Source organism: Apostichopus japonicus, chromosome 19 (genome assembly GCF_037975245.1).
Source record: "Apostichopus japonicus isolate 1M-3 chromosome 19, ASM3797524v1, whole genome shotgun sequence".
Lineage (NCBI taxonomy): Eukaryota > Metazoa > Echinodermata > Holothuroidea > Aspidochirotida > Stichopodidae > Apostichopus > Apostichopus japonicus.
In genome coordinates this window covers 5,281,733-5,302,176 of record NC_092579.1, presented here as the reverse complement: position 1 = coordinate 5,302,176, position 20,444 = coordinate 5,281,733, and the positions used below count along the sequence as shown (strand labels likewise).

Below are 20,444 nucleotides of genomic sequence, written 5' to 3'. Positions count from 1 at the left end.
ACCATTCACTCAGCAGGAGTTGAGATATGGAACGCCAAACGGAAACACCAGGAATATCAATGTTAATGTGAGTTACTGGTATGTGGCCGATGTAAGCATACATGAAGCAGCTGTAAGGCGACATAGATAAGCTTTTCATCAAAAAAATTATGACTTTCAAAAAGTGATAACCTTTTCAGAGCATCTTTCTACATTCGGTGAACCTCCCGACGCTCATGCGTTATACTGAAAAGGCTCACCAAATAATTATGATGGTTTTCCAAAAGATGCAGTGTACCATATTTCGTGTAAACGGAAATGTATCGTGTGCTGTCGTGTACGATGCGGTAAGCTGGGGCATACACTAAGTTTGTCTTGTAAGCGTAACTGTTACAACAACACTAACATTCTCCATAAGTTCATTACTTTAATATACGATCCATCGTTTCACTACCAAGCGAGCTTTTCAAAGGATAAACCGTTAGCAGACAGTATGTGTATGATATTTATAGGGACAGTCGACTGTGACACGTAAAGGAAATTTCAATTGTAAAATATGCAAAATATGAAAAAGATAGGGACATCGTTTAGTATTTAAGACGGAAATTTAAAATATCTATGTGTTTCTAATAGGTTAATTATAAAGAAACATGCAACACAAAGTGCACAGTCCACTGGCTGAGACATGCAGATTCGGCTAACTTTCAAGGTGAAACATGAACATGAATGCTCTTCTTATAACACTGATATATTTTACTGAATTGAGAGTTGAATTGACTCTGTTGAACATTTTCGCCCACTTATATTGTGGGGAGGGGAAGATCTGGATGCAGATTACGGAACTATACAGTAAAATACTTTACGATTCCGGGCTCTATATAATTATATTGCTTTAATTATATAACTCCCGGTACAAGATCAGAATATAACCATGTATCTTGGAACAGATATCATATAACAACACACCGTATGAAATGCCACCGTGATACAACGAGACACATAGAAAACACGGGTTTTAACCCCTTGTAGTTGGTCGTTAAGTGACTCAAACATCAACCATTCATATGAAGATAGCAATCGGAAGATAGAACATGAACTTTTTGGGGGTTCAAAGGGGATCTATCGACCAAGAAACTATGTTATATGTTAGTCTTTGTTTATCAACTTCGAGGGGTGCATACCGATATCGTGCGGTCTAGGTGCCCGTCAATTATGCAATACGTCTGTTACATTGTTAGGATTCACAAAAGAAAAATCCTACCTTACCACACTCACGATCAACTCTGACCAGTGGCGGAGATTTCTTGTCAGAAGTGGGGGGGTTGCAGGCCATTTATGAAATAAAAAGTCATAACTGCTGGCTCACTATATAAGTTGAGCGCCACCATAAGTTGGCGCGAAGTGCACAAGAATTTTTTGGCAAATATTGCCTCCCAGATTGCAGTAAATGGCACTGCCCAGGCCTTGAAAAGCTGCATTTAACCAGGGGCGTATGCAGGATTTTCTAACCCGGGGAGGGGGGGCGTATTAATATTTAAGCGGAGCGCCACCATTGGTTGGCGCGCAGCGTACAAGCAAATTTCTGGTTTTGGTACCCCCAGATCACCGGAAATGGCACCTCTCGGGCTTGAAACTGACCAACCATGTGTACACTTTTGCCTGAGAACCAAGTTTTTTCCAAATACTTTTTTTCTCATCTATAACCTTTTTGAAGATTGTCACCAGTCACACATCATGTTCGACTTCATCACATATCCTGTGGATCATTGCTTTTGTAGGTGATTCTTCATCGCGGCCCACAATATCCGTCAGCCCCACTGTTCAGAATTTGAAAATTCACAATTCTCGTGAATAAATTCACTTCAAAACATACCCATAATGTTACACAAAATATCATCTATGGACAACCGATATAGAAAAACCTCCTTCAAACCCTAACTGACGGGTCAAAATTGCACGAGTATGATGAAGTATTATGAAGAATGTTGGTTAGGGAATTTTCGAAAATTCAGACGGTTACTAAAAAATTTCGTTGAAGGAAATAAAAATATACCAGATATTTCCAAAACCGAACACTACACACATCGACAGTTTTGAGCATGGGCGCAGATCAGTCTTGGATAATGGTGGGGACGCGTGTCTGTTCTATGACACTATCTAAGCGGAGCGCGACCATTGGTTCGCGCGTAGCGTACGATTTTTGGGGGCAAATATACCTCCCAGATGGCCGGAAATAACACTTCCCAGACCTAATGATGCTCCTAAACCTCCCTAAGTTTTAGATCTCATGGCTTAGAAATTTAGTTTGGAGAAATACATGGGCGTCCGCAGAAAGAAAATCAGGGGACAAATAATCCAAGTAGACTTTTGTATATACGATGGGTCTGGGTTCCTCTCCCAGAAAACAAATATAGACTGCCGCAAATGCGATTTCCGTCCTATATTTAACAACTGGATAAAATACAATAAAATGAGAACTGCTGCATGTCATTTGCACAATGCTGGATCAAACTGCGCCAAAGTTCAATACAGGGGAACTTGAAATGCAGCTATTGGTCAAGACAAATTGGTGGGGACACGGTATATCATGTCCCCACTACTGAAAAAGTTGGTGGGGACGCGTCCCGCTGTCCTCACCAGGATCTGCGCCCATGGTTTGGAGGCTGTTTATCGTGGAACGCCATTTTCATGCTCACTGATATGATGTGATATCTGCTGTTTGCTTTACAAATTCGAATAATTTTGTTACTGTTCCTCTTTCTCTTCCCGTTTTCTTGCCGTATTTTCTACTCCATCCTTTTCTCCTTTTCTCTCTTTCTTCTTTTTCTTTTCCTTCCTTCACCTCGTTGAAGTTGGCAAGTGTATACAGTTCCAAAGCTATTCAACAGCAACAAAACGTTATTTTGTGTATGTCTGTTGTGGGGTGAAGTTAGCGCTATGAACTACAAGTTCCAATGCGCAATGTGGGGGAAAGGGGCTAGAAATAATGTGTGGGTCAATTCCAACTCGGTTTTCGGTCGTTAATTGTTGATGTAGCCTACCAGGTAAAAGGTTGAAATGACTTTAACATTTTCAAATTTAATAATTTGATTTATTATGCCATTTGGAGCACATAACATAGGCTATAACAGAACATTACTGGCAAAAACTAGGGGGGTTGATTGTGTGGGCCAACCCCCCTCTTCAAAAAGTGGGGGGGGTTAAAACCCCCCCCAACCCCCCCTGTTTCTCCGCCACTGACTCTGACAGCACATTAAGCATCGATGGTTTCCCTGTAGGTACAACGAACATACATGTTGATGCCAATTTAATTATTGAAGAACTAAGCACCTTTGGAACTTAGTCGTCTGGCGATTGTCTCGGGTATTATTCCAGTGAACTAATCCTACATTTTAAAATGATATTACTCTATGTGGTCCAAGAACTCTTTTATCTGTCGTGTGTGTGGCTACTGCTGCCTAATGATGGAGAAAAAGTAAAATGCATAGGGAAACGTTTTTTTTTTACAGCTGCGGACGTTTCAAAAAGCGTTGCGACGTTCCAAGGTTGATGTCATACGTATACATGACGCTACGTACGATACGTCCTTGTAGCATCTTTTAATTCTGTATTCAGTTATAGCGTAAAACGTAAAGGCAAATTATCTGTGTCGCGTGTTTCGACTAAGAAACTGGTTTTATGACGGCTTACATACTTTATGCATTATACATGATCTTGTTAGATAACTTTGCTTCACACGTATACCTGTATCATAAGTCATCAAACGAGGCATCAAAATGATAGCATAGAAACAAACATACATAAGTTTACTTACTTTACCTTAGCGTTATTTCCTTAATAAAAATATAGGGCGAATGCTCTCGTGGTAAACTAGGAATGAGCTAATTTACATTGTGTGCCATAGTTAAGAGAGCAAGAGATACCAGGCGCGTAGCCAGGAATTTGCCAAGGGAGGGGCGAAACTGTAGATTCGGCATTGCAAACTATCTAAGCGTAGCGCCACCATGAGTTGGCGCGAAACGTACAAGAAATTGTTGGCTGAAAATGCCTCCCAGATCACTGGAAATGGCACTTCCCAGGCCTTGTAAGCTGCTTCTTAGCATTTGATCTTTTGAAAATATTAGCGATATCATAAAAACATTAAATTAAAAACAAATATGCTCAAGGGGGGGGGGCGGCTGCCACCTTCGCCCCACCCCCTTGGCTACGCGCCTGAGAAATACACGGTATATTAAAGGAAAACGGCAAGTATCTATCCCACTCCCTTCGTTTTTTGTCACTCCCCACCCCTTTTTTCGGTCGGGGGGGGGGGGAGGTCATAGTTCATGGGCTAGTATAGAACTGACTTGTGCGGCTTTATATTAATTTTATATGATAGGAACATATGGCAAATTGTTTTTCCTAATAATTCAAAGAAACTAGGAAGTTCACAAAACTATAACACCAACCTTTAAATTAACACCACAGCTTCATATTTCATATATTGATTCGTAATATATTAATCAAAATCATTTCAGTGTTGGTTTATCCATGCATATATTATATCCTGCGTTTTTCACCTTTGGACATGGCCATCTCTATACCGTAGAGACAGGCATGCTGCTAATTCGCCGAGACGCGACAGAGCGGAGTCATATGCCATTAGTTGAACAGTGATTTCATCAGCGGGTGACCACGACAATCACCAGCGGTGTGTGTGTCGGTATAAGGTCAACGACACACATATTGTCCATCGAATATGGCTTATATAATATAATAATACCAAACTTAAAGAATGAATAAAAAAGCTATTTCTAGTAACAGATATCTTCCAGTGACCCCTTGTGAAATACTTCAATACAAACTCTGAATGAAACAGGGGTCCTCAATCACTACCAAGCCTTTTAATGTACAATCAAGAACAGCTAGAATACTATATGAATTAATCCAATGCAAAACTGAATTGTTCAATTCCACAGATCTATATCCCTTGAATTTAAAACACACGCGCCTGTCCAACATCATGTAGCTCTATATCCGTTGATCAGAACACAGGAGCGCCAATCTTTTAAATCACTAAACGAGGAGGAGGAGGTCCAGTAGGGCCCGAACTCTAGGCATGGCGGTGAAGTGGGCCCTTACATCTAGTTGCCTAACAGGTCTTCTGTATCTCGTAATCAGTTGCATTTTCTTTCTGGTTTCCTTGGAAACCTATGACGTTGCTTTCCTAAATGCGAGTTAAATTATCGGAATCGAAAGTACAACTCTAGTTTAGCATTGAAATGTTTTACTTTGATTAATACGCGATAGCTCACAGTGCATAAGCTGTAGACCTGCTAGAAAAGATACTCCGGGACACGTAGGTTAGCTACTTCACTACTACCATATATATGGTTCATTGTGTGGTGTTTAACACAAAGCTGGAAAGAGCATACCAAAAACAACCAAACAGTGTGAAAGTTGTAAGGCAGTAATTTTATACATATGACTCCCGGAGAACTGACACTAATTTTAATGTTTTGATTTTAGGGTACAGAAGAGAAAGAGAGGGAGAGTGGGCACATCACTGTGTGTGTGCGGCACATCACTGTGGCCTTATTGTGGATTCACATCCACAATTAGGCCACTAAATGGCCTACTTGTGGTCGTCTGTTGTACGAACGTCCTAACTTTTGTCTGGATTGGCCTAATTGAAACAGTGGTCTATTTGTGGATTTATCGCTTTTGTTTTGGTGCATCTTTCTCAGGAATTTCCATGGAAAATTAAAAATAATGTTCAGGTTAGGGTTGAGGTTTAGGTCGGCGATTGGCCCAATCGTCCTGGCTAGACTATGCCTAACGCTAACACCGTAAACAGGCTAGACTGCATGGCTATAACCAGGGACGTAGCTAAGGCCTGATGATTGGGGGGGGGGGGGAGGTGTAGTGGCCGAAATTCCAACTGGATGGGTTTTGAAGCCAGAAAATTCCGACTGCTGCCTTGTTCCCCCCTCCATCCGCGCTACTCGTCAACGATACGGTCAGTGTCAATCAGACACCCCATCTTTCGCGACTGCACTTTTGTTCCGAACTTTTCTCGATACATTTGCACCCACTGGCCCTCACTTCACAAACTTTTTTAATCACGTTAAGCAAGTATGCAACTGAGTATAAGTCATCTGCTTGAAGGCTACATAAACTACTAACTAAAAAGCTATGTTAGTGTAACAAAGGGGAAACCTTTTTTTCAACATATTAATTCGATGACATAGTGAATTACCAAAAAATAACAATCGGCCTATCATCTTCGTAAAAGGACCAATAGAGTTCTTAGAAATAAATATAAAAACATACTGTAAAAACATACAGTTTTCAGTGGTTGCGGTTCTCACGTAGGCCTTTATATAAATTCGATAAAGAAAAATTCGGTGGCGATAGACGCCAAACCATATTAACTAATAACCTGATAGTTAACTCTGCTCTAAGATGAATAGACAAAGCTCGCAGATAAAACAACTACAACAGTAACTAAAACTAGTAATGTTTTCTTGGCAGCCATATTCATATAAATAGCTGTAAAGAGCGCTAATATTCAAGTTTAGTCATTCTGACTCTGCCAATGCGAAACTGTAGCCGGGAAATATCCATAGGGCGGGGAGGATGCAGTTAAGGAACATACTAAGTATCGCTCACGTGTTACATACACCAAATTATTTACCTAAATTTTTTTAAAGAAAGTCCCGATTCTTTGAAGAATATAATTTGTACAACCAAAAATGAAGGAAATCATCAAGAAGTTTAATTTTAGGCCAATCTCCGAACACTTTCAAACCTTAGGTATTTGATGTAAACATCATACCTTTTTTGTTATTTTATGGTCATTACTTCTGAGGAAGAAAATTGTCTAATTCTAAGTTATACATTATTATGTGGGCCCGATTCCACGAATAAAAATGTAACAGTGGTAACCCTTATCGATGGACTTGGCAAAAGGCGACGATCGCCATCTACTCTACTTTACTACTTTTTTATGAGAATCATTTGTTACTACTACTACAACAAGATCGTGTTGCTTTCAGGGTAAGCTTTAATTCATGATTGTGTGATAGGATTTTATTGCAGAGTGATGGAGAGTGTAGTTAATTTCGAAATTGCTGTGAATTAAGTAACTCATGGAGGTAATCTGTTTAACCTCCACGAGTAACTTGCTTATCACCGTAGATCGCCGTTCACTACTGTGCTATCCTAACGCATGTGTGTTATGTGGCCTTGACGTTGTAAGATGTCTTTGGCACAATGTGCGCTACATCGACCGTGATGTGTTTGCTAAGTTGTATACTATTATGCTCCTTTTTGTCGTTATCATAATCAGTGATGGATGATCAAACTTTGTAATAAGCAGGTTTCCTGGAGATGGGTGAAGGTGTAAATTGGTATTAAAATGCAATATCAGACCTTAGAGTTCTATCTTCTCCTTGGCAACCCAATTGCTCACATGAAGTAAGTCACATGACATGTCACCTGATATGTATTCTTTTTATTTCCTAAAGTGATTTGTTTTAATTCATTTTGTTGGAGCATGGAGGTCTGTTTTTACCCCCATGTTTGGAGTAATTGAGAAAGTTGGACTCAGAGCTTTGCCATGACCAACGTCTGAGAATAATGACACAACCTTCAATTAAGTAAGAACAATACTCAATGTTTATGACTCTTCGTCTCTATGTATTGTTTCTCATTGCACATTTAATTTACATTAATTATCCATGATAAGTCATTACTTTAATCTTGTATTCATGATCCATTTGTTTTGTCTTTGCATGGTTATTTGTTGTTTGTTTACCTAAATAAACCGTAGCAACATGAACCTGTGTTTTGGTCGTTACAAAAATAACAAATGAACTATTTCTATAAATATATTCTATACGGAGATTTTTGAACAATTGAAGGTCCTTAGATGCGATCTGGTGCAATGCTTTGCCAGTTTCATCATTATCATATGATATCATATTATCAACAGATTTTGTTTCCGGTTTGAATTATTCTTTTACATGTTCTTTTACATATTGTATCAGAAAGAAACATAGTGCTCTTTTACAATTTTTCCAGTAGGATGATTCTTGTTTATTGTCCAATGTTTGGACTTTAATACAATTCATGAACTTAACTGATGGACAACATCAACTTTCATATTTATCAGTCTAATAATTATTTATAGGAAGCGCGTATCACGTACGATTGCTAGCTTAGCTTCATAACATGCTGTTCGTGCAACAACTAATGACGAATCATAGAAAGGATGAGAACCCACGTTGTTGTCGTCGTTGGGCTACGATTCGTGACTCTCCAACGAGTGCAGTTAGGTAAGCTATATGTATTTTATTACGCAGTGGCCAACTGTAGGCTGGTAATAGGCTATAGGCTAAAGTTAGCTAATTTCTTCTGCCAAACTAAGTAGCTGAATCAGTAGGCCTGAATATTTCTATAATTATAATCGAGTTAACGGAGCTGACGAGTATTCAAGATCAAAAGAGCACTGACAAAATACCATGCAAAAATCTCAACAGTTCTTAACATATTTCGACACTGAAATAGGGGGGGGGGAGTTCTCCCACTGCTCCCCCTGGCTACGTCCATGATATAAACTGAACATACTTGAAGCTAGCGAACAGGGTCAACCCACCCAATTTAGCCAAATTAGTACATAAATAAACCGAATTGAAGCTGGCGAACGTTGTACGGTAGTTCTATTAGGCATTTTTTTTAGAGTATTTAAAATCAAACGAAGTTTGGATGGTGGAGTATAAGGGTCGTGGGAAACAATTTCTCAAAGAAGCAAGGAAAACATGGTAAATATGATTGATTAAAGGTCAATTTTGACCGAAATATTTTTTCGGTCATTCACAATCACAGTAATATATGAATTGGCCTAGGTAAATTAGAGTGCGATAGTCCGGAAATTCTGACTGACGCACTCAAATTTTCCAACTATTGTCAGTTTTACCAAGATTGGGGGGGGGGGTGGGGAGACACCCCAAATCCCCCTCTAGCGACGTCCCTGGTTATAACTATAATATGGATAGCCAATAATCCTCACTATAGGCTAGTATGTGCATTTCACAAGACGAAATTACATTTAAAGTCTCTTTTGGAGTGATGAATTTAACTTGAGCATCCATTTTACGTCAAATCAGTCAACCTATTCTTAGGCTTATTGAGTGAACTGAGTAAAGTATGAGTAAACTAGGCCTAAACATAGAAATTGAAGTAGGGAGAATGACATCAACTAAAGCACCTCACCCAACTGGTGGCGCTTTGCTTGTACGGCAAGAAAGTACCCGCGCGTTATACAAACTTTGACATAACTAAGGTAATATACAGTAGTTGACATAAATCACTCGAAATTGATATATTGTGTGCCGCATTTGGGTGCCAAAATCGTCTAAAATGTGGCAGTGGACTGCAGTTTTCACAGGTAATTATTAGGAAGCGATCTGCTCAGCTGCTGGATTGTTATTCACTGGAACCTGGAAATAGTGAGCCTAGGCCCCTAGACCGGCTACGGCTGTCCGTATGGATGTGATATGTCTAAAGCCTAATAACAACAAATATCACCATCTAATTTTACTTAAAACTGCAGCTCTAACGATAGATCCAATTGCCAGTATAACATTGGGTTGACGATTATGATGTCCTGGCTTTATGATCACTAACAATTCAATACTAGGAAAACAGGCTTAGCCTAACATAGGCCTATGTACGTAGCCTTGCCTTTGGTCTAACTTAGGTTAGCCTAGGTTATAAATCAAGCCTAGAATATTTTAGTCTATGAACATAGCCTTATCTCGAATTGTACAAATATTCATACAAATGCTCTCTTTTGCAACATATTCCCAACACTGTAAATTTGGCAAAAGGACATAAGCAGTTGGTATAGGCCTAGCCAGTAATCTAAGTTTTAAACATTTGTTAACCAACTCAAAGATATGAAATTATGCAGGCTACTATTTTGGTCTGGGCGATACTCACTGACAAATACAGTTAGCTGGCGGGACTTATCTGTCTGCCTGATAACGTTTGGATGTGTTGGTATAGATGGTGCATTAGGCTGGTGACTGGTGACAAATCTGAGTAATCTGAGTTTTGAGATAGGCCAAAGCCTACTCAGCCTAGCCAGGTATGTTCTGGACAGTAATTTTTTAGGCTATTTATCTCAATTTACTCAACTATGATTTTAAGGCCTAATGATATTCACTAATCATGTTCGCAGGACAAAGCTTTGTAGGCAAAGCCACACTCAGATGCAACTACTCGTGCTAACATCTCATCGTTTGATGGCTGACTGAATGTAGACATGCATCACTTTATTAGGTGGGATCTGTTATCCCGCATTAACTACTACCCACTTTGCAACATTAAAGTTAAACCGACGGAGAACTGCATACGCAGACTAATATGGAAATATTACAAAAAAGCAGGTGTGATGCTTTTTCACGGCATTTTCCAGGGATAACTATGGCACTCTGATTGGAGAACAGAATTAATACAAAGCAAGGAAAATGTTTGCCACTTGTTTCTCAGATACCGTAAATGACACTTTTTGACATTTAAAGTTACATAAAACACTCCACTTGCTCGAGTTATTAGAGGCGGAAAAGGTATACAAAGTTGGTTCTTAGGCCAGGGGTATAGGTTTTACAAGCCTGGTTGCTATAACCGCTCTGTTGTGAAAATTACACCCACTCTTTCGTAGAGAACGGTAAAATCAAGTTCAATTTCAAAGTGGAATGCGCAATGTATGCATGTATCACTCAAAGCGCCCTCACTTTTATCAAGGCTTCATTGCTTAAACACACGGCGAATCGGCGATATACTGTTTCAACATTCTTCCTAGTTCAATTTCTATGAGCCCAAATGAACTAGGCTAGGGTCTAGGCCTAGCTTAAAAGTTAACACCTTGATGTTTGGCTAGACCATCGGCTAGGCCTGCGCGTAACTTATTTAATTTTGGTGTCTAATACTGGCGGCCATGGGGTATAGGGAGCACAATTTACAACAGGCACAACTCCACAAAATACATGACATTTTAGCCGCCTCATGTCTTTGTGATATCGTGTTTACAAGGTTTTCACCCCAAATGACCTCTGACCTCTGACAATAGGGACCTTGAACTAAACGTATCACAACTTCATACTAAATATGAAATTGGTCCAAGCTTCCCTTCTGGAGATATTGTGTTCACAAGGTTTTTAATTTGGCCCCTGGTGACCTCAAATGACCTTTGAACTCCTCTTAAATCTAATAGGCTTCTTCGTATTGAGATATCATGTTTACAAGCAAGGCGTCACATGCACATACACACGCACACACTCATCCGCCTGAATGACTACAAAGGTTACTATAACAATTGATAACGAAAACTATATTTGGCTTTTAGAGACTTTTACAGAAAATTTAATACTGTCAATATGTACAAAGAAACACCTAAGCAATTTGTTAACCATTTGGCCTGACAAAAAAATATATTGTCAATATATCTGTTATAATGTTAATCTAATTCTAATCTGTGAATAAATATATTTACGTATGATGCTGCTAATTTAGTGCTCATAGCAATTATGACAATGCTTATATCTTGAAGTATGCAGACGATACTTCCATAATTTGGATGTGCACCGATAAAAACCCCACAGTGTCTAACAAATTATTTTGCAGCCATAGAGTATACTGTGAATTGGTGCAAGGATAATTATATGCTTATCAATGGTAAGAAAACCAAGGAAATGATTGTAGATTTTAGTGCAGTGCAAAGTCATGCCCCATTGTACATTGACAATAATGTGATTGAGGTTTAATCAGATTTTAAATATCTTGGATTAACCTTCAACAGCTCGCTTACTTGGAATACCCACGTGAACAATATGGCATCAAAAGCTAAACAGAGATTATATTGTATTCGTAGGCTCGCCGGCTTTGGCTTAGTTTTTGATAAGCAGCTTTGGCTTTTTCAGACAATGTGTTGTCTTTCTTTGTGTTCTGTGGCCCAATTTGGTTATCATCCTGTTCTAAAGGACAATTAGACTACTTGAATAAATCCGTCAAGTTGTATTCTACCATCACGGATGATTTTATTGATCGTATCATATGTCTATGTGCTTCTTCTATAGTCGAGGATTCCGATCACCCTCTTTTTTGATTTTTACATGAAACCACGTAGATTTTAAACGATCCCACGTATGCGGACAGAACGGTTTAGGCGATCATTTTTACCTAGAAGTATTAATACTTTGAATTGTATGATACATAGATAACTTTTTTAACCTATTTTTAAGATGCTGTAGTCCATTTTATTATGTTGTCATTTTATGATGAATATCAATAAATTTTACTTTACTTTATTTTACTTTAACTTGTTAACAAGCAAGAACTCCCTCATCATCAATCCATTCTTGACACATCGCCATACCAAGAATGAACTGAATCGGACATATGATTGTAGAGATATTGACATTTTATGAAACTTAAACGTCTTCATGAGATAGAAACCACAAACAATCGGGTACATCTACACGACATTGACTCAGCTTATGGTTGCTGAGATAGCATGTTTACAATCTAGCCGGTACATTCACATTCACATTCACAAGCACACACACACACTCACACACACAAGTCATAATGACTGCATTGATTATGATTCTTATCAAAACCAAAGTTACAACATGCACACACTTACGCTGGCATGATGCATAGGTTACTTGTAATTGTTTGCTTATCAAAGACAAGAATAGTATACTGTATATAGTCACATAAAGTATTTACATACATAACCATGTTAGATGGGAAGAAGAATATTGTATATAAGTCACTCCTACGGGTGTAATTCTTAGGAGCTCAGACTGTAATTAACAGTGTATACAGAAAGACTTGCTGAAGTCCTCTGCCCCTCTCAAGTGAACAAGTTCCTGGTTACAATAACCCACTGGTGATATGTTCATATCATTACTTGACTACAATAACTCACAATATGATTATTCTTGGCACATTGTTGCTTGAACTACTGGATTTTTCCATCTAAAATCTCTGACAAGTTTTGCACATTCTTCATTTCCTTGTTCTGTTAAGGTGTTTTCCAATTTCGTGACGTATGTGGGAGATATCAGTGAATTTTGGGTCAGCTTCTCTAACAAAAGAGTTCCTGGTGTTTTGTGCTTCTTGATTTCAGTAATTCATTCTTCAGGAACTTGGAAAATATTTGCCAGAAGGGTGGATTGGTCTACATCAAGATGTTCTGATAAGTTCTGCTTCAGCTGATCGAAAGATTTGATTATGGCTGTAAGGTTGTAAAGAAAAGGAAATTGCGACTCTACATAAAGTGAATTAAAATTCATCCTGTTAATTTTAAGCAAACAATATTCAGAAATGTGAGACCACAGTGATGTGTTTCTTACACTCGGGCAAAATAACCCTGAAAACTCAGAGTTTTTAATGAGACTAAAATTGAAATCTGATGTAACTCCCAAAATGCATCTTTAAAGCAGGTGGCTGAACTCATTAAATGTTGTTTTCCACTGCAATGAGACTTGAATACAGTATCAATACTCAGTCTAAGTGTGTTGTTTTGGTATCCAAACTGATGTTTAAAACCAAAGCAAACACCAATACTAAACATACTATAGAACTGCAATCCTTTGATATGAGAAAATGTAAACTTACTTTTCATACATCAACATTGTACATACTGACTACAATTCCTTACATATGAGATTTGAACACCTGATCCCACTTTGCATAGAGGAGTCCAGGCTGCAGTTGTCATGTCAACTGGTGGACTATAACTATCAGCTATTTGCAATACTTGATATTAAAGAACCTGTTCTAGTTTACAAATCTGGTAGTGAGTACAACATGGTAATGAAACATATTTAGCTGCATTAACATGCTAAAGTAATTAATTACTCACATTCAGGTAGAATGAACTGAAATGGAGATTTGATTAGGTCAATGTGTCGTAACTTTTCAATCTGTGAAGAGGAAACAAAGGAAAGCTTTATGATTGCCCTAGAAAATTACTTTGTGCATATTTCACCTCTATCAATTAAGAGTGTGTCTCAAGAAGTAGTCTAACTTATACTTTTAAGATGTGCTAATAAGGACTATTTTCTATACATTTGTGACCTGAAGACAGCTTGTCATAAGATTTTCTTCTGGCATTATAAAATTATAGTTCAAACCTTTATTAATAAATATCAGTTCATCAACTAATACCAACAGAGTAGAAATTTCAATAGATGATGTCTAAACATATACATAGTGTGGTAAGCCATACATGTTAATATTCATGAAGTTGTGCACAGCCAAATGAAGAGGATTGTCCATTGACTAATGCTGCAACATATAAAGGAATGAGTTACTATGGTTGAGACGTACTATAAAAACAGAAAAAACATGGATTTTAATGAGGTCAAATTTTATGATCTCATAAGCATGTATCTATATACTTAAATCATTTTTCCAAGTACATGTGTAAAGCTAATTAGACATACTACTTCAGAGATACCTGATTAAGAATTTAATGTTCACTGAATAAAATTCATGATATGCACACAAAAAACAACAAAGTTGATTGAATGAATGTAGTGTGACAAACCTAATATGTCAAGTATGAAAATCATGAAACATTTCGTTCTTGTCGTGTGTTAAAAGCCATTTCTTGCAGTTTGATGATTATTAATGACATGAAGTTGGAGACATCATGAAAATGTTCTCATTGTGCACCAACATGACCATACCAGTATGAACCAAAATTCACTTTAAGCCCTGCCCACTCATTAATATTCATGAGATGAGAAACAAGAACAATGGGGCACATCTACTCATCATGGGGCATCTATCTCCCAGATATAACATTGATTCAACTTGTGGTTGTTGAGATATCGTATTTACAAGCTGTTTTGGACAAATTTTCCACTCATAAATATTAATGAGGTAACATTGTTGTTGCAAAGAACATGTACATACTACGTAGTTACAACACCGTACAAAGTATGAACTGAATCAGACTTTCTCCTCTTATTCAAATCTTTCTTTCCGTTGCATTTATTCAAAATCAAGTTACCTGCAACTGAAAACTAAGCTGGAAAAGATTCCATCTTAACATCTCATCTCTTGCTTCTATTTCCAGATTGACAGTATCTTCGATCCCTTTATACTGAAGATGGAATTCTATCTTGTGTCCGTTCTTTAACCATAGGGTTTCCATGGCAACATCCTTAAAGGAGAATAATCAGAAGGTCTTTAATTATTATTTTATAAAACTTTAGACTTTAAAGCATTTAAGTTGCCATTGAAGTGGTTAAAGATAATGTGCTGACATTCTTAGAGATTACAGGTTCCAGTCCTGCATAGATTTTAATCTGTGACATTGGGCAAGGTACTTGATCTAAACAGCCCCTCTTCACCCAGATGTATACATGTAAACCTGCGAGGTAACTTTCACTGTACTTTATGATTCTCTCATAGAGTCTCATTACAAATTGAGAAACAAACAGTTTCAATATTACATATGTAACATTGATTAAAATTAATGTATGATATAAACACCAGTTTCAAAATATAACAATAAATGCCAGCACTACTACATACCACTCAACATTTCTTCCAACAAATGCAAATTACCTGTGGAACAGGAACTACCTGCTTTCTTTACATGTTGCCATAAAATAAATAAGAATATTTCACAGACATTACTAACCACTTGTCTTGGGTTACACTGTGACGTACTGGATTTAGTGCTAACATGTAAAGTTGAAGTCATAGAATAAAGTTGAACAGACACCGGATCATGAATTATGGATCCCTTCTGCTGATAGATTTCTTCATTGATAAGGGTCTGTTAAATAGAAATGACGCAATATTACAACATAATAAATGTATATTTAAACATTACCATAAATGCATACACCCATTGCATTGTCCCATGTATGATCAGGAAGCAAAATCTGCTCCCTAATATGACCCTCTCATTTAAACTGGTGTGGCCATAATTTGGTAAAACAAACAGCTACTTTAAATATTTCATACATCGAGTGCAATGAGGTCTAACTGTCTGTACAGATGTTATGCCTAATCTCTTGTATGGTTGATTAACTGGACCAACTAATGTGTTATCAAACACTGAGCGCTGTTATACAACGCAAGCCTGTGACTTGAATCCCCATGTAATCTGGGGAATATAAACTGAAATCAGGGAGCTGTTATTACTATTATATATATTACACATTGATTGTCTGCCAGATGCATTATCAAAGACCATTCATAGTCTCATGGCCTATGTTCTGAAATATAAACTATTCACTCTAATATTGGAAAAGGTGTACGTATTCACAAATGTGTCTGTTACAACAGTTGTTGTCAGTTGTCAATGACCACAGACGAAAACAATATTGAACATGCATATTTTTTCGTAGGACATCTGGTCAGTGTTTTTCATCCACTACAAATTTTATTTTCAACCATCAATGTCCTGAACGGGCTAATCTCACTGGACCCCTTGCTTGACTATATGATCACAATTTGACTTTCAGAGAGGTTTGTGCCTGTAGGGCATCAAGTTGAAACTGTATCATTCCACTGGTGCTGTGGCCGAGTGGGTAAAGGCGATGGCATTTGAAGCAATGAGGCTTAGCAATCTGGAGGTTTCCGGATAAGATAAACGGCTAGGTTATAGTAAGGTGGACTTTTCATCCCAGAGCAATCTACAGTTTTCTTATCTGAAATGACTTTCTAAATTGAAAAGATTCCAAATTTGAGTAAAAATATTGAGTTGGAAGCCATCCGAAGGTAAGGTGTAATCCATAAGCCCTTGTGGTTTCTCCCCATTTTGTGGTTGCTTAAGCGTCGTAAAAATAACTGCTGATTATCATTATTATTATTATTATTATGTTACTCTGAAATCAATTAAGTTTGAATTAAGGCAGATAACTGGAATCCGTGAGATAAATTGCAATACTACTTGAGCTGACAAAGTCTACTACTTACTTTACGTTCCAGTGAGTCATCATTATGAAACCAAAGATGAATTGTCAATTGATTCCCCAATTCAGAAACTCTGTTTACAATCGGTAAGACGCAGACACGCTTCAAAATCTTGGGTATGAAAGGGACATGAAGACCAATGAGACATGGTTTTTCTGCTTTAACTGCAAAGTGCTGATTATTCATAGAGCAGCTGAGGTGTTTCCTTTCTTGGCTCCATTTGATAATTTTATCTGAATATTTAAAAAAAAGTTTTACTAAATAGGTATTTATAACATGTTGAAAGACAGACTTTGACACCTGTTGACCTCATGTGACTTTGACTAGGGTTCATACACTCACCAAGATAGATCTACGTACTAAGTATGAAGTTCAAGAAAGATGAAATTTTTGAGATATCATGTTTACATATTCACAGAATAGAATAGGGTTCTTGTACTCCATAATACAGATCCACATACCAAGTATGAAGTTAATCCACTATGAAATTTGCTAGTAACTGTTTATTACAAGCAAGTGTCACACAAACATGCCATCACCATTGCATAGATTCCTGTCATCTGAAGCAAGGATCAAACATAATCTGTTGGGACAATACCTCCCTCTTGAGAAAATCATTTTTACATTACACAGAACTAGACACCCAGAGGGCTTAGTGATTTTATTGCCAATATAGCATTCTTGTACTAATGTGGTTTCACATATCAAGTGTGACTTTCATCCCAGCTTTACTTTTGCAGTTATGCATGAATCTAATAGTGTTGATACAGTACTGCATTTTCCAAAGTAGGAGTTTGTTATATCTGCAAGCAGTTGTACAAGTGGTCAGCCCTACAGTGAAGCAAGCATAAACAGTACATCAGGGGTGACATACAAACACACTAACTTATAAACATACCTCTGTTGATACAACAAATTTAAGTAACTAAATATAATGATCAATGGACTAATAAACACAATGCAAAAGAAACAAAAACACACCTGTTTGTAATACACCAGAGTACACATCAAGACCCGTCTGGTCAGCTGGAGTAAAAGCACAGTGTGGAATAATCAAGGTGACAGGCTTGTGTAAGGTAAGGCTTTCTGGACCAAATTTCACAAATGGGGTCAATCTTAGACTCTTCTTTGGGAAAGGTCCATTGATGGTAGGTTCAGTAGAAACCCACAGACTAACAATCCTTCCAGTGTGTAATGCCCCAGCTGGTACAAGGAGAATAACACCTGCGATAAACATCTCTCCTCCATGCTGATCAAAGTACTGCTCTTTATAAAGATTGGATCCTGGGAACAAAGGAAGTCTCTCTGGAGGAGAAAAGTAATATATTTCAAGGAAAGAAAGTATTTTGACACATCAATAAAAAAATATGTTAATGCATAAACTGTTTCATCACATATTATGAAAATAGTCTCTTTAACACAAAACTGTTTTACTTTCTACTAATGATTAAGAATCACAATAAATTTTAATTTTCGACAGTGAACATTAGACATGAAATGTTTGACCTGATTGATGACAACAGATATAGAAGAGAATATTTCACTTGACAGTAACAAGAATTAGGTTTATTTGGTCATATCATATTCCTTCTATGTAGCTATTTTGTGATTAATTTTCCTACTAAAATAACTAAAAATACTTTTTCATAAACAGTGAAACAGCAAGGGCTTGAAACGTGGTCCTAGAATATCATATAAGATTGAGGTTAATTATATTAGAAGGAAATATAAAAGAAATATCCATGTAGCTGAATATATAGGGTTACTTTACCATGCTCTTCCTTTGCAAGTAGCAATATCCGTCTTCCCAGGTCCAGTTTTCCGTTAAACAATTTCAAGGCTCTTTGGACATCCAGTCTCTTGTATCCCTCTTCTATCAAAATTGTGAAATTTACCGAAGATTTTGATTCCCTTTTTGAGATTACTTCCTGTTTCTTTGGAATTTTTACCTGAAACAATGTTGAAATATTACAATTTGTTTATCAAATGTACATTTTTTATCATACTTTCATCATGATATAAAACTAATTACTGCATTTGATTTGGCTTCAGTGAATATTCTACACAGACTTCCTATACACTTGATTTCTACAAATATAACTTTATGTAAGCAGAAATATTCAGTTAAATGTTGTTTCTTTTACGAGTAAAAGGAAGACTTTTTAGTAAATGGAGTATTTATTCATTTTTCTGTTTTGTGACTTGCATGACAGCAAAAGGCTACTTTTCATATCAGAAAATACAGGACTAAACCATTCTAAGATCCTGATGTTATGCAAAGTAACCATTGTTGGATTCAAGCTTAAAGTTTCAATTTAAGTCTTGACAAGTTTTACAAAGCACAAACCATTTTGTTAACATCCTTTCCAGTCTTCTCCTGTGATGTATCGATGTACTCCAGCACCAGTCTTGCCACCTTATTAAAGTGAATAGCTTTCAATCCTTCATACATTCCGATCATTCTGTCTGGCATGATGAGCTCTCTGTCATCCAATATTTTCATCAGCATCTTTCCAGATTCTGCTGCTTCCTGAATTGTATCATTTTCTGCTGGCTTCAGCTCAAAATACATGCCTAGCTTTGCGCAATGTTGTTTATCCAGAAGCTTTGCAATGTCTCCTCTCAACTTTTCAAATTTGTGTAAGCCTGAAAGTGAGGACATAACATCCACTTGACATTCGAAGGAATATAACAAAGACTAGATATCACATGTAGAAATAAGAGCACCTGAAGAATCCCATGCTAAATGAGTGCCGGGTTTGAACAATGAGCAATGTTCACAGCTAACATGCACAAGTACACAACAGGCCCACAAGAAGCATGCACCCTGATGGAGAACGTTGGTATGCAAATCAACCTCTGGTACATGCACACAATAAATTATTGGTTTTATACTGTCCACAACTAGCATGCAACTTTGCCACTTTAAGTCCTTGTCTTGTGCATAAATTCTGGTCTCATAAACAGCTTCACCTTCGTGGTTGCTTTGAGCTACCAAATAGTGAGTGAGCATATTAACTAAAAATGAAAGCGTGCAAATTGGACTTAGAAATGTTTTGGGTTCAGCAGTATGATTAAATTTCTTGCCATCAAAAATGTTTATGTTGATGAAATGTTTCCCAATAACCTAAGTTGATATGAGTAACATTTGGTGTGTCTACTGCTAGAGCCAAATGCTATTACCTCTTCACATCAACTTAGACACTCACCTGGGTCCATGTTCTGTATGTTTGCTTACTTTTTCATTTCCACTAATACACACTTACCTGGTGTATGTCTAGGAATAATGAGCATTCATTTTTCTACTTCTAACTTCACTTAGATGCAGGTCAGGGTGGACTTCTAAAACTAGCTAAGTCCACCCATTTTTCCACCTAAAAACTCACCTTGGTGCAGAATTTCCTGGTTTTCTGGAGATAAGAGAATGTTTTTCACCTGAAGGAAAACAGAAAAACAAAAATTATGTGACTAAT

General features: G+C 37.4%; 2 protein-coding genes across 3 annotated transcripts in view; both read right to left on the bottom strand.

Moving 5' to 3' along the window:
- LOC139959744 (uncharacterized) overlaps positions 1 to 20,444 on the bottom strand; it is a 178,470-nt gene that overhangs the window by 65,028 nt on the left and 92,998 nt on the right. Inside the window, exon 9 of the mRNA XM_071957569.1 lies at positions 15,053 to 15,205. Within this exon, the coding sequence (XP_071813670.1) occupies positions 15,053 to 15,205 (153 nt within the window). The remainder of the gene's footprint in view (positions 1 to 15,052; positions 15,206 to 20,444) is intronic.
- The window catches only part of LOC139960606 (uncharacterized), a 31,897-nt gene continuing 29,642 nt past the window's right edge, over positions 18,190 to 20,444 (bottom strand). For both annotated transcript variants that reach the window (XM_071959084.1, XM_071959086.1), the window contains exon 10: positions 18,190 to 18,276. The gene's annotated coding sequence lies outside the window, so the exon portion shown is untranslated. The remainder of the gene's footprint in view (positions 18,277 to 20,444) is intronic.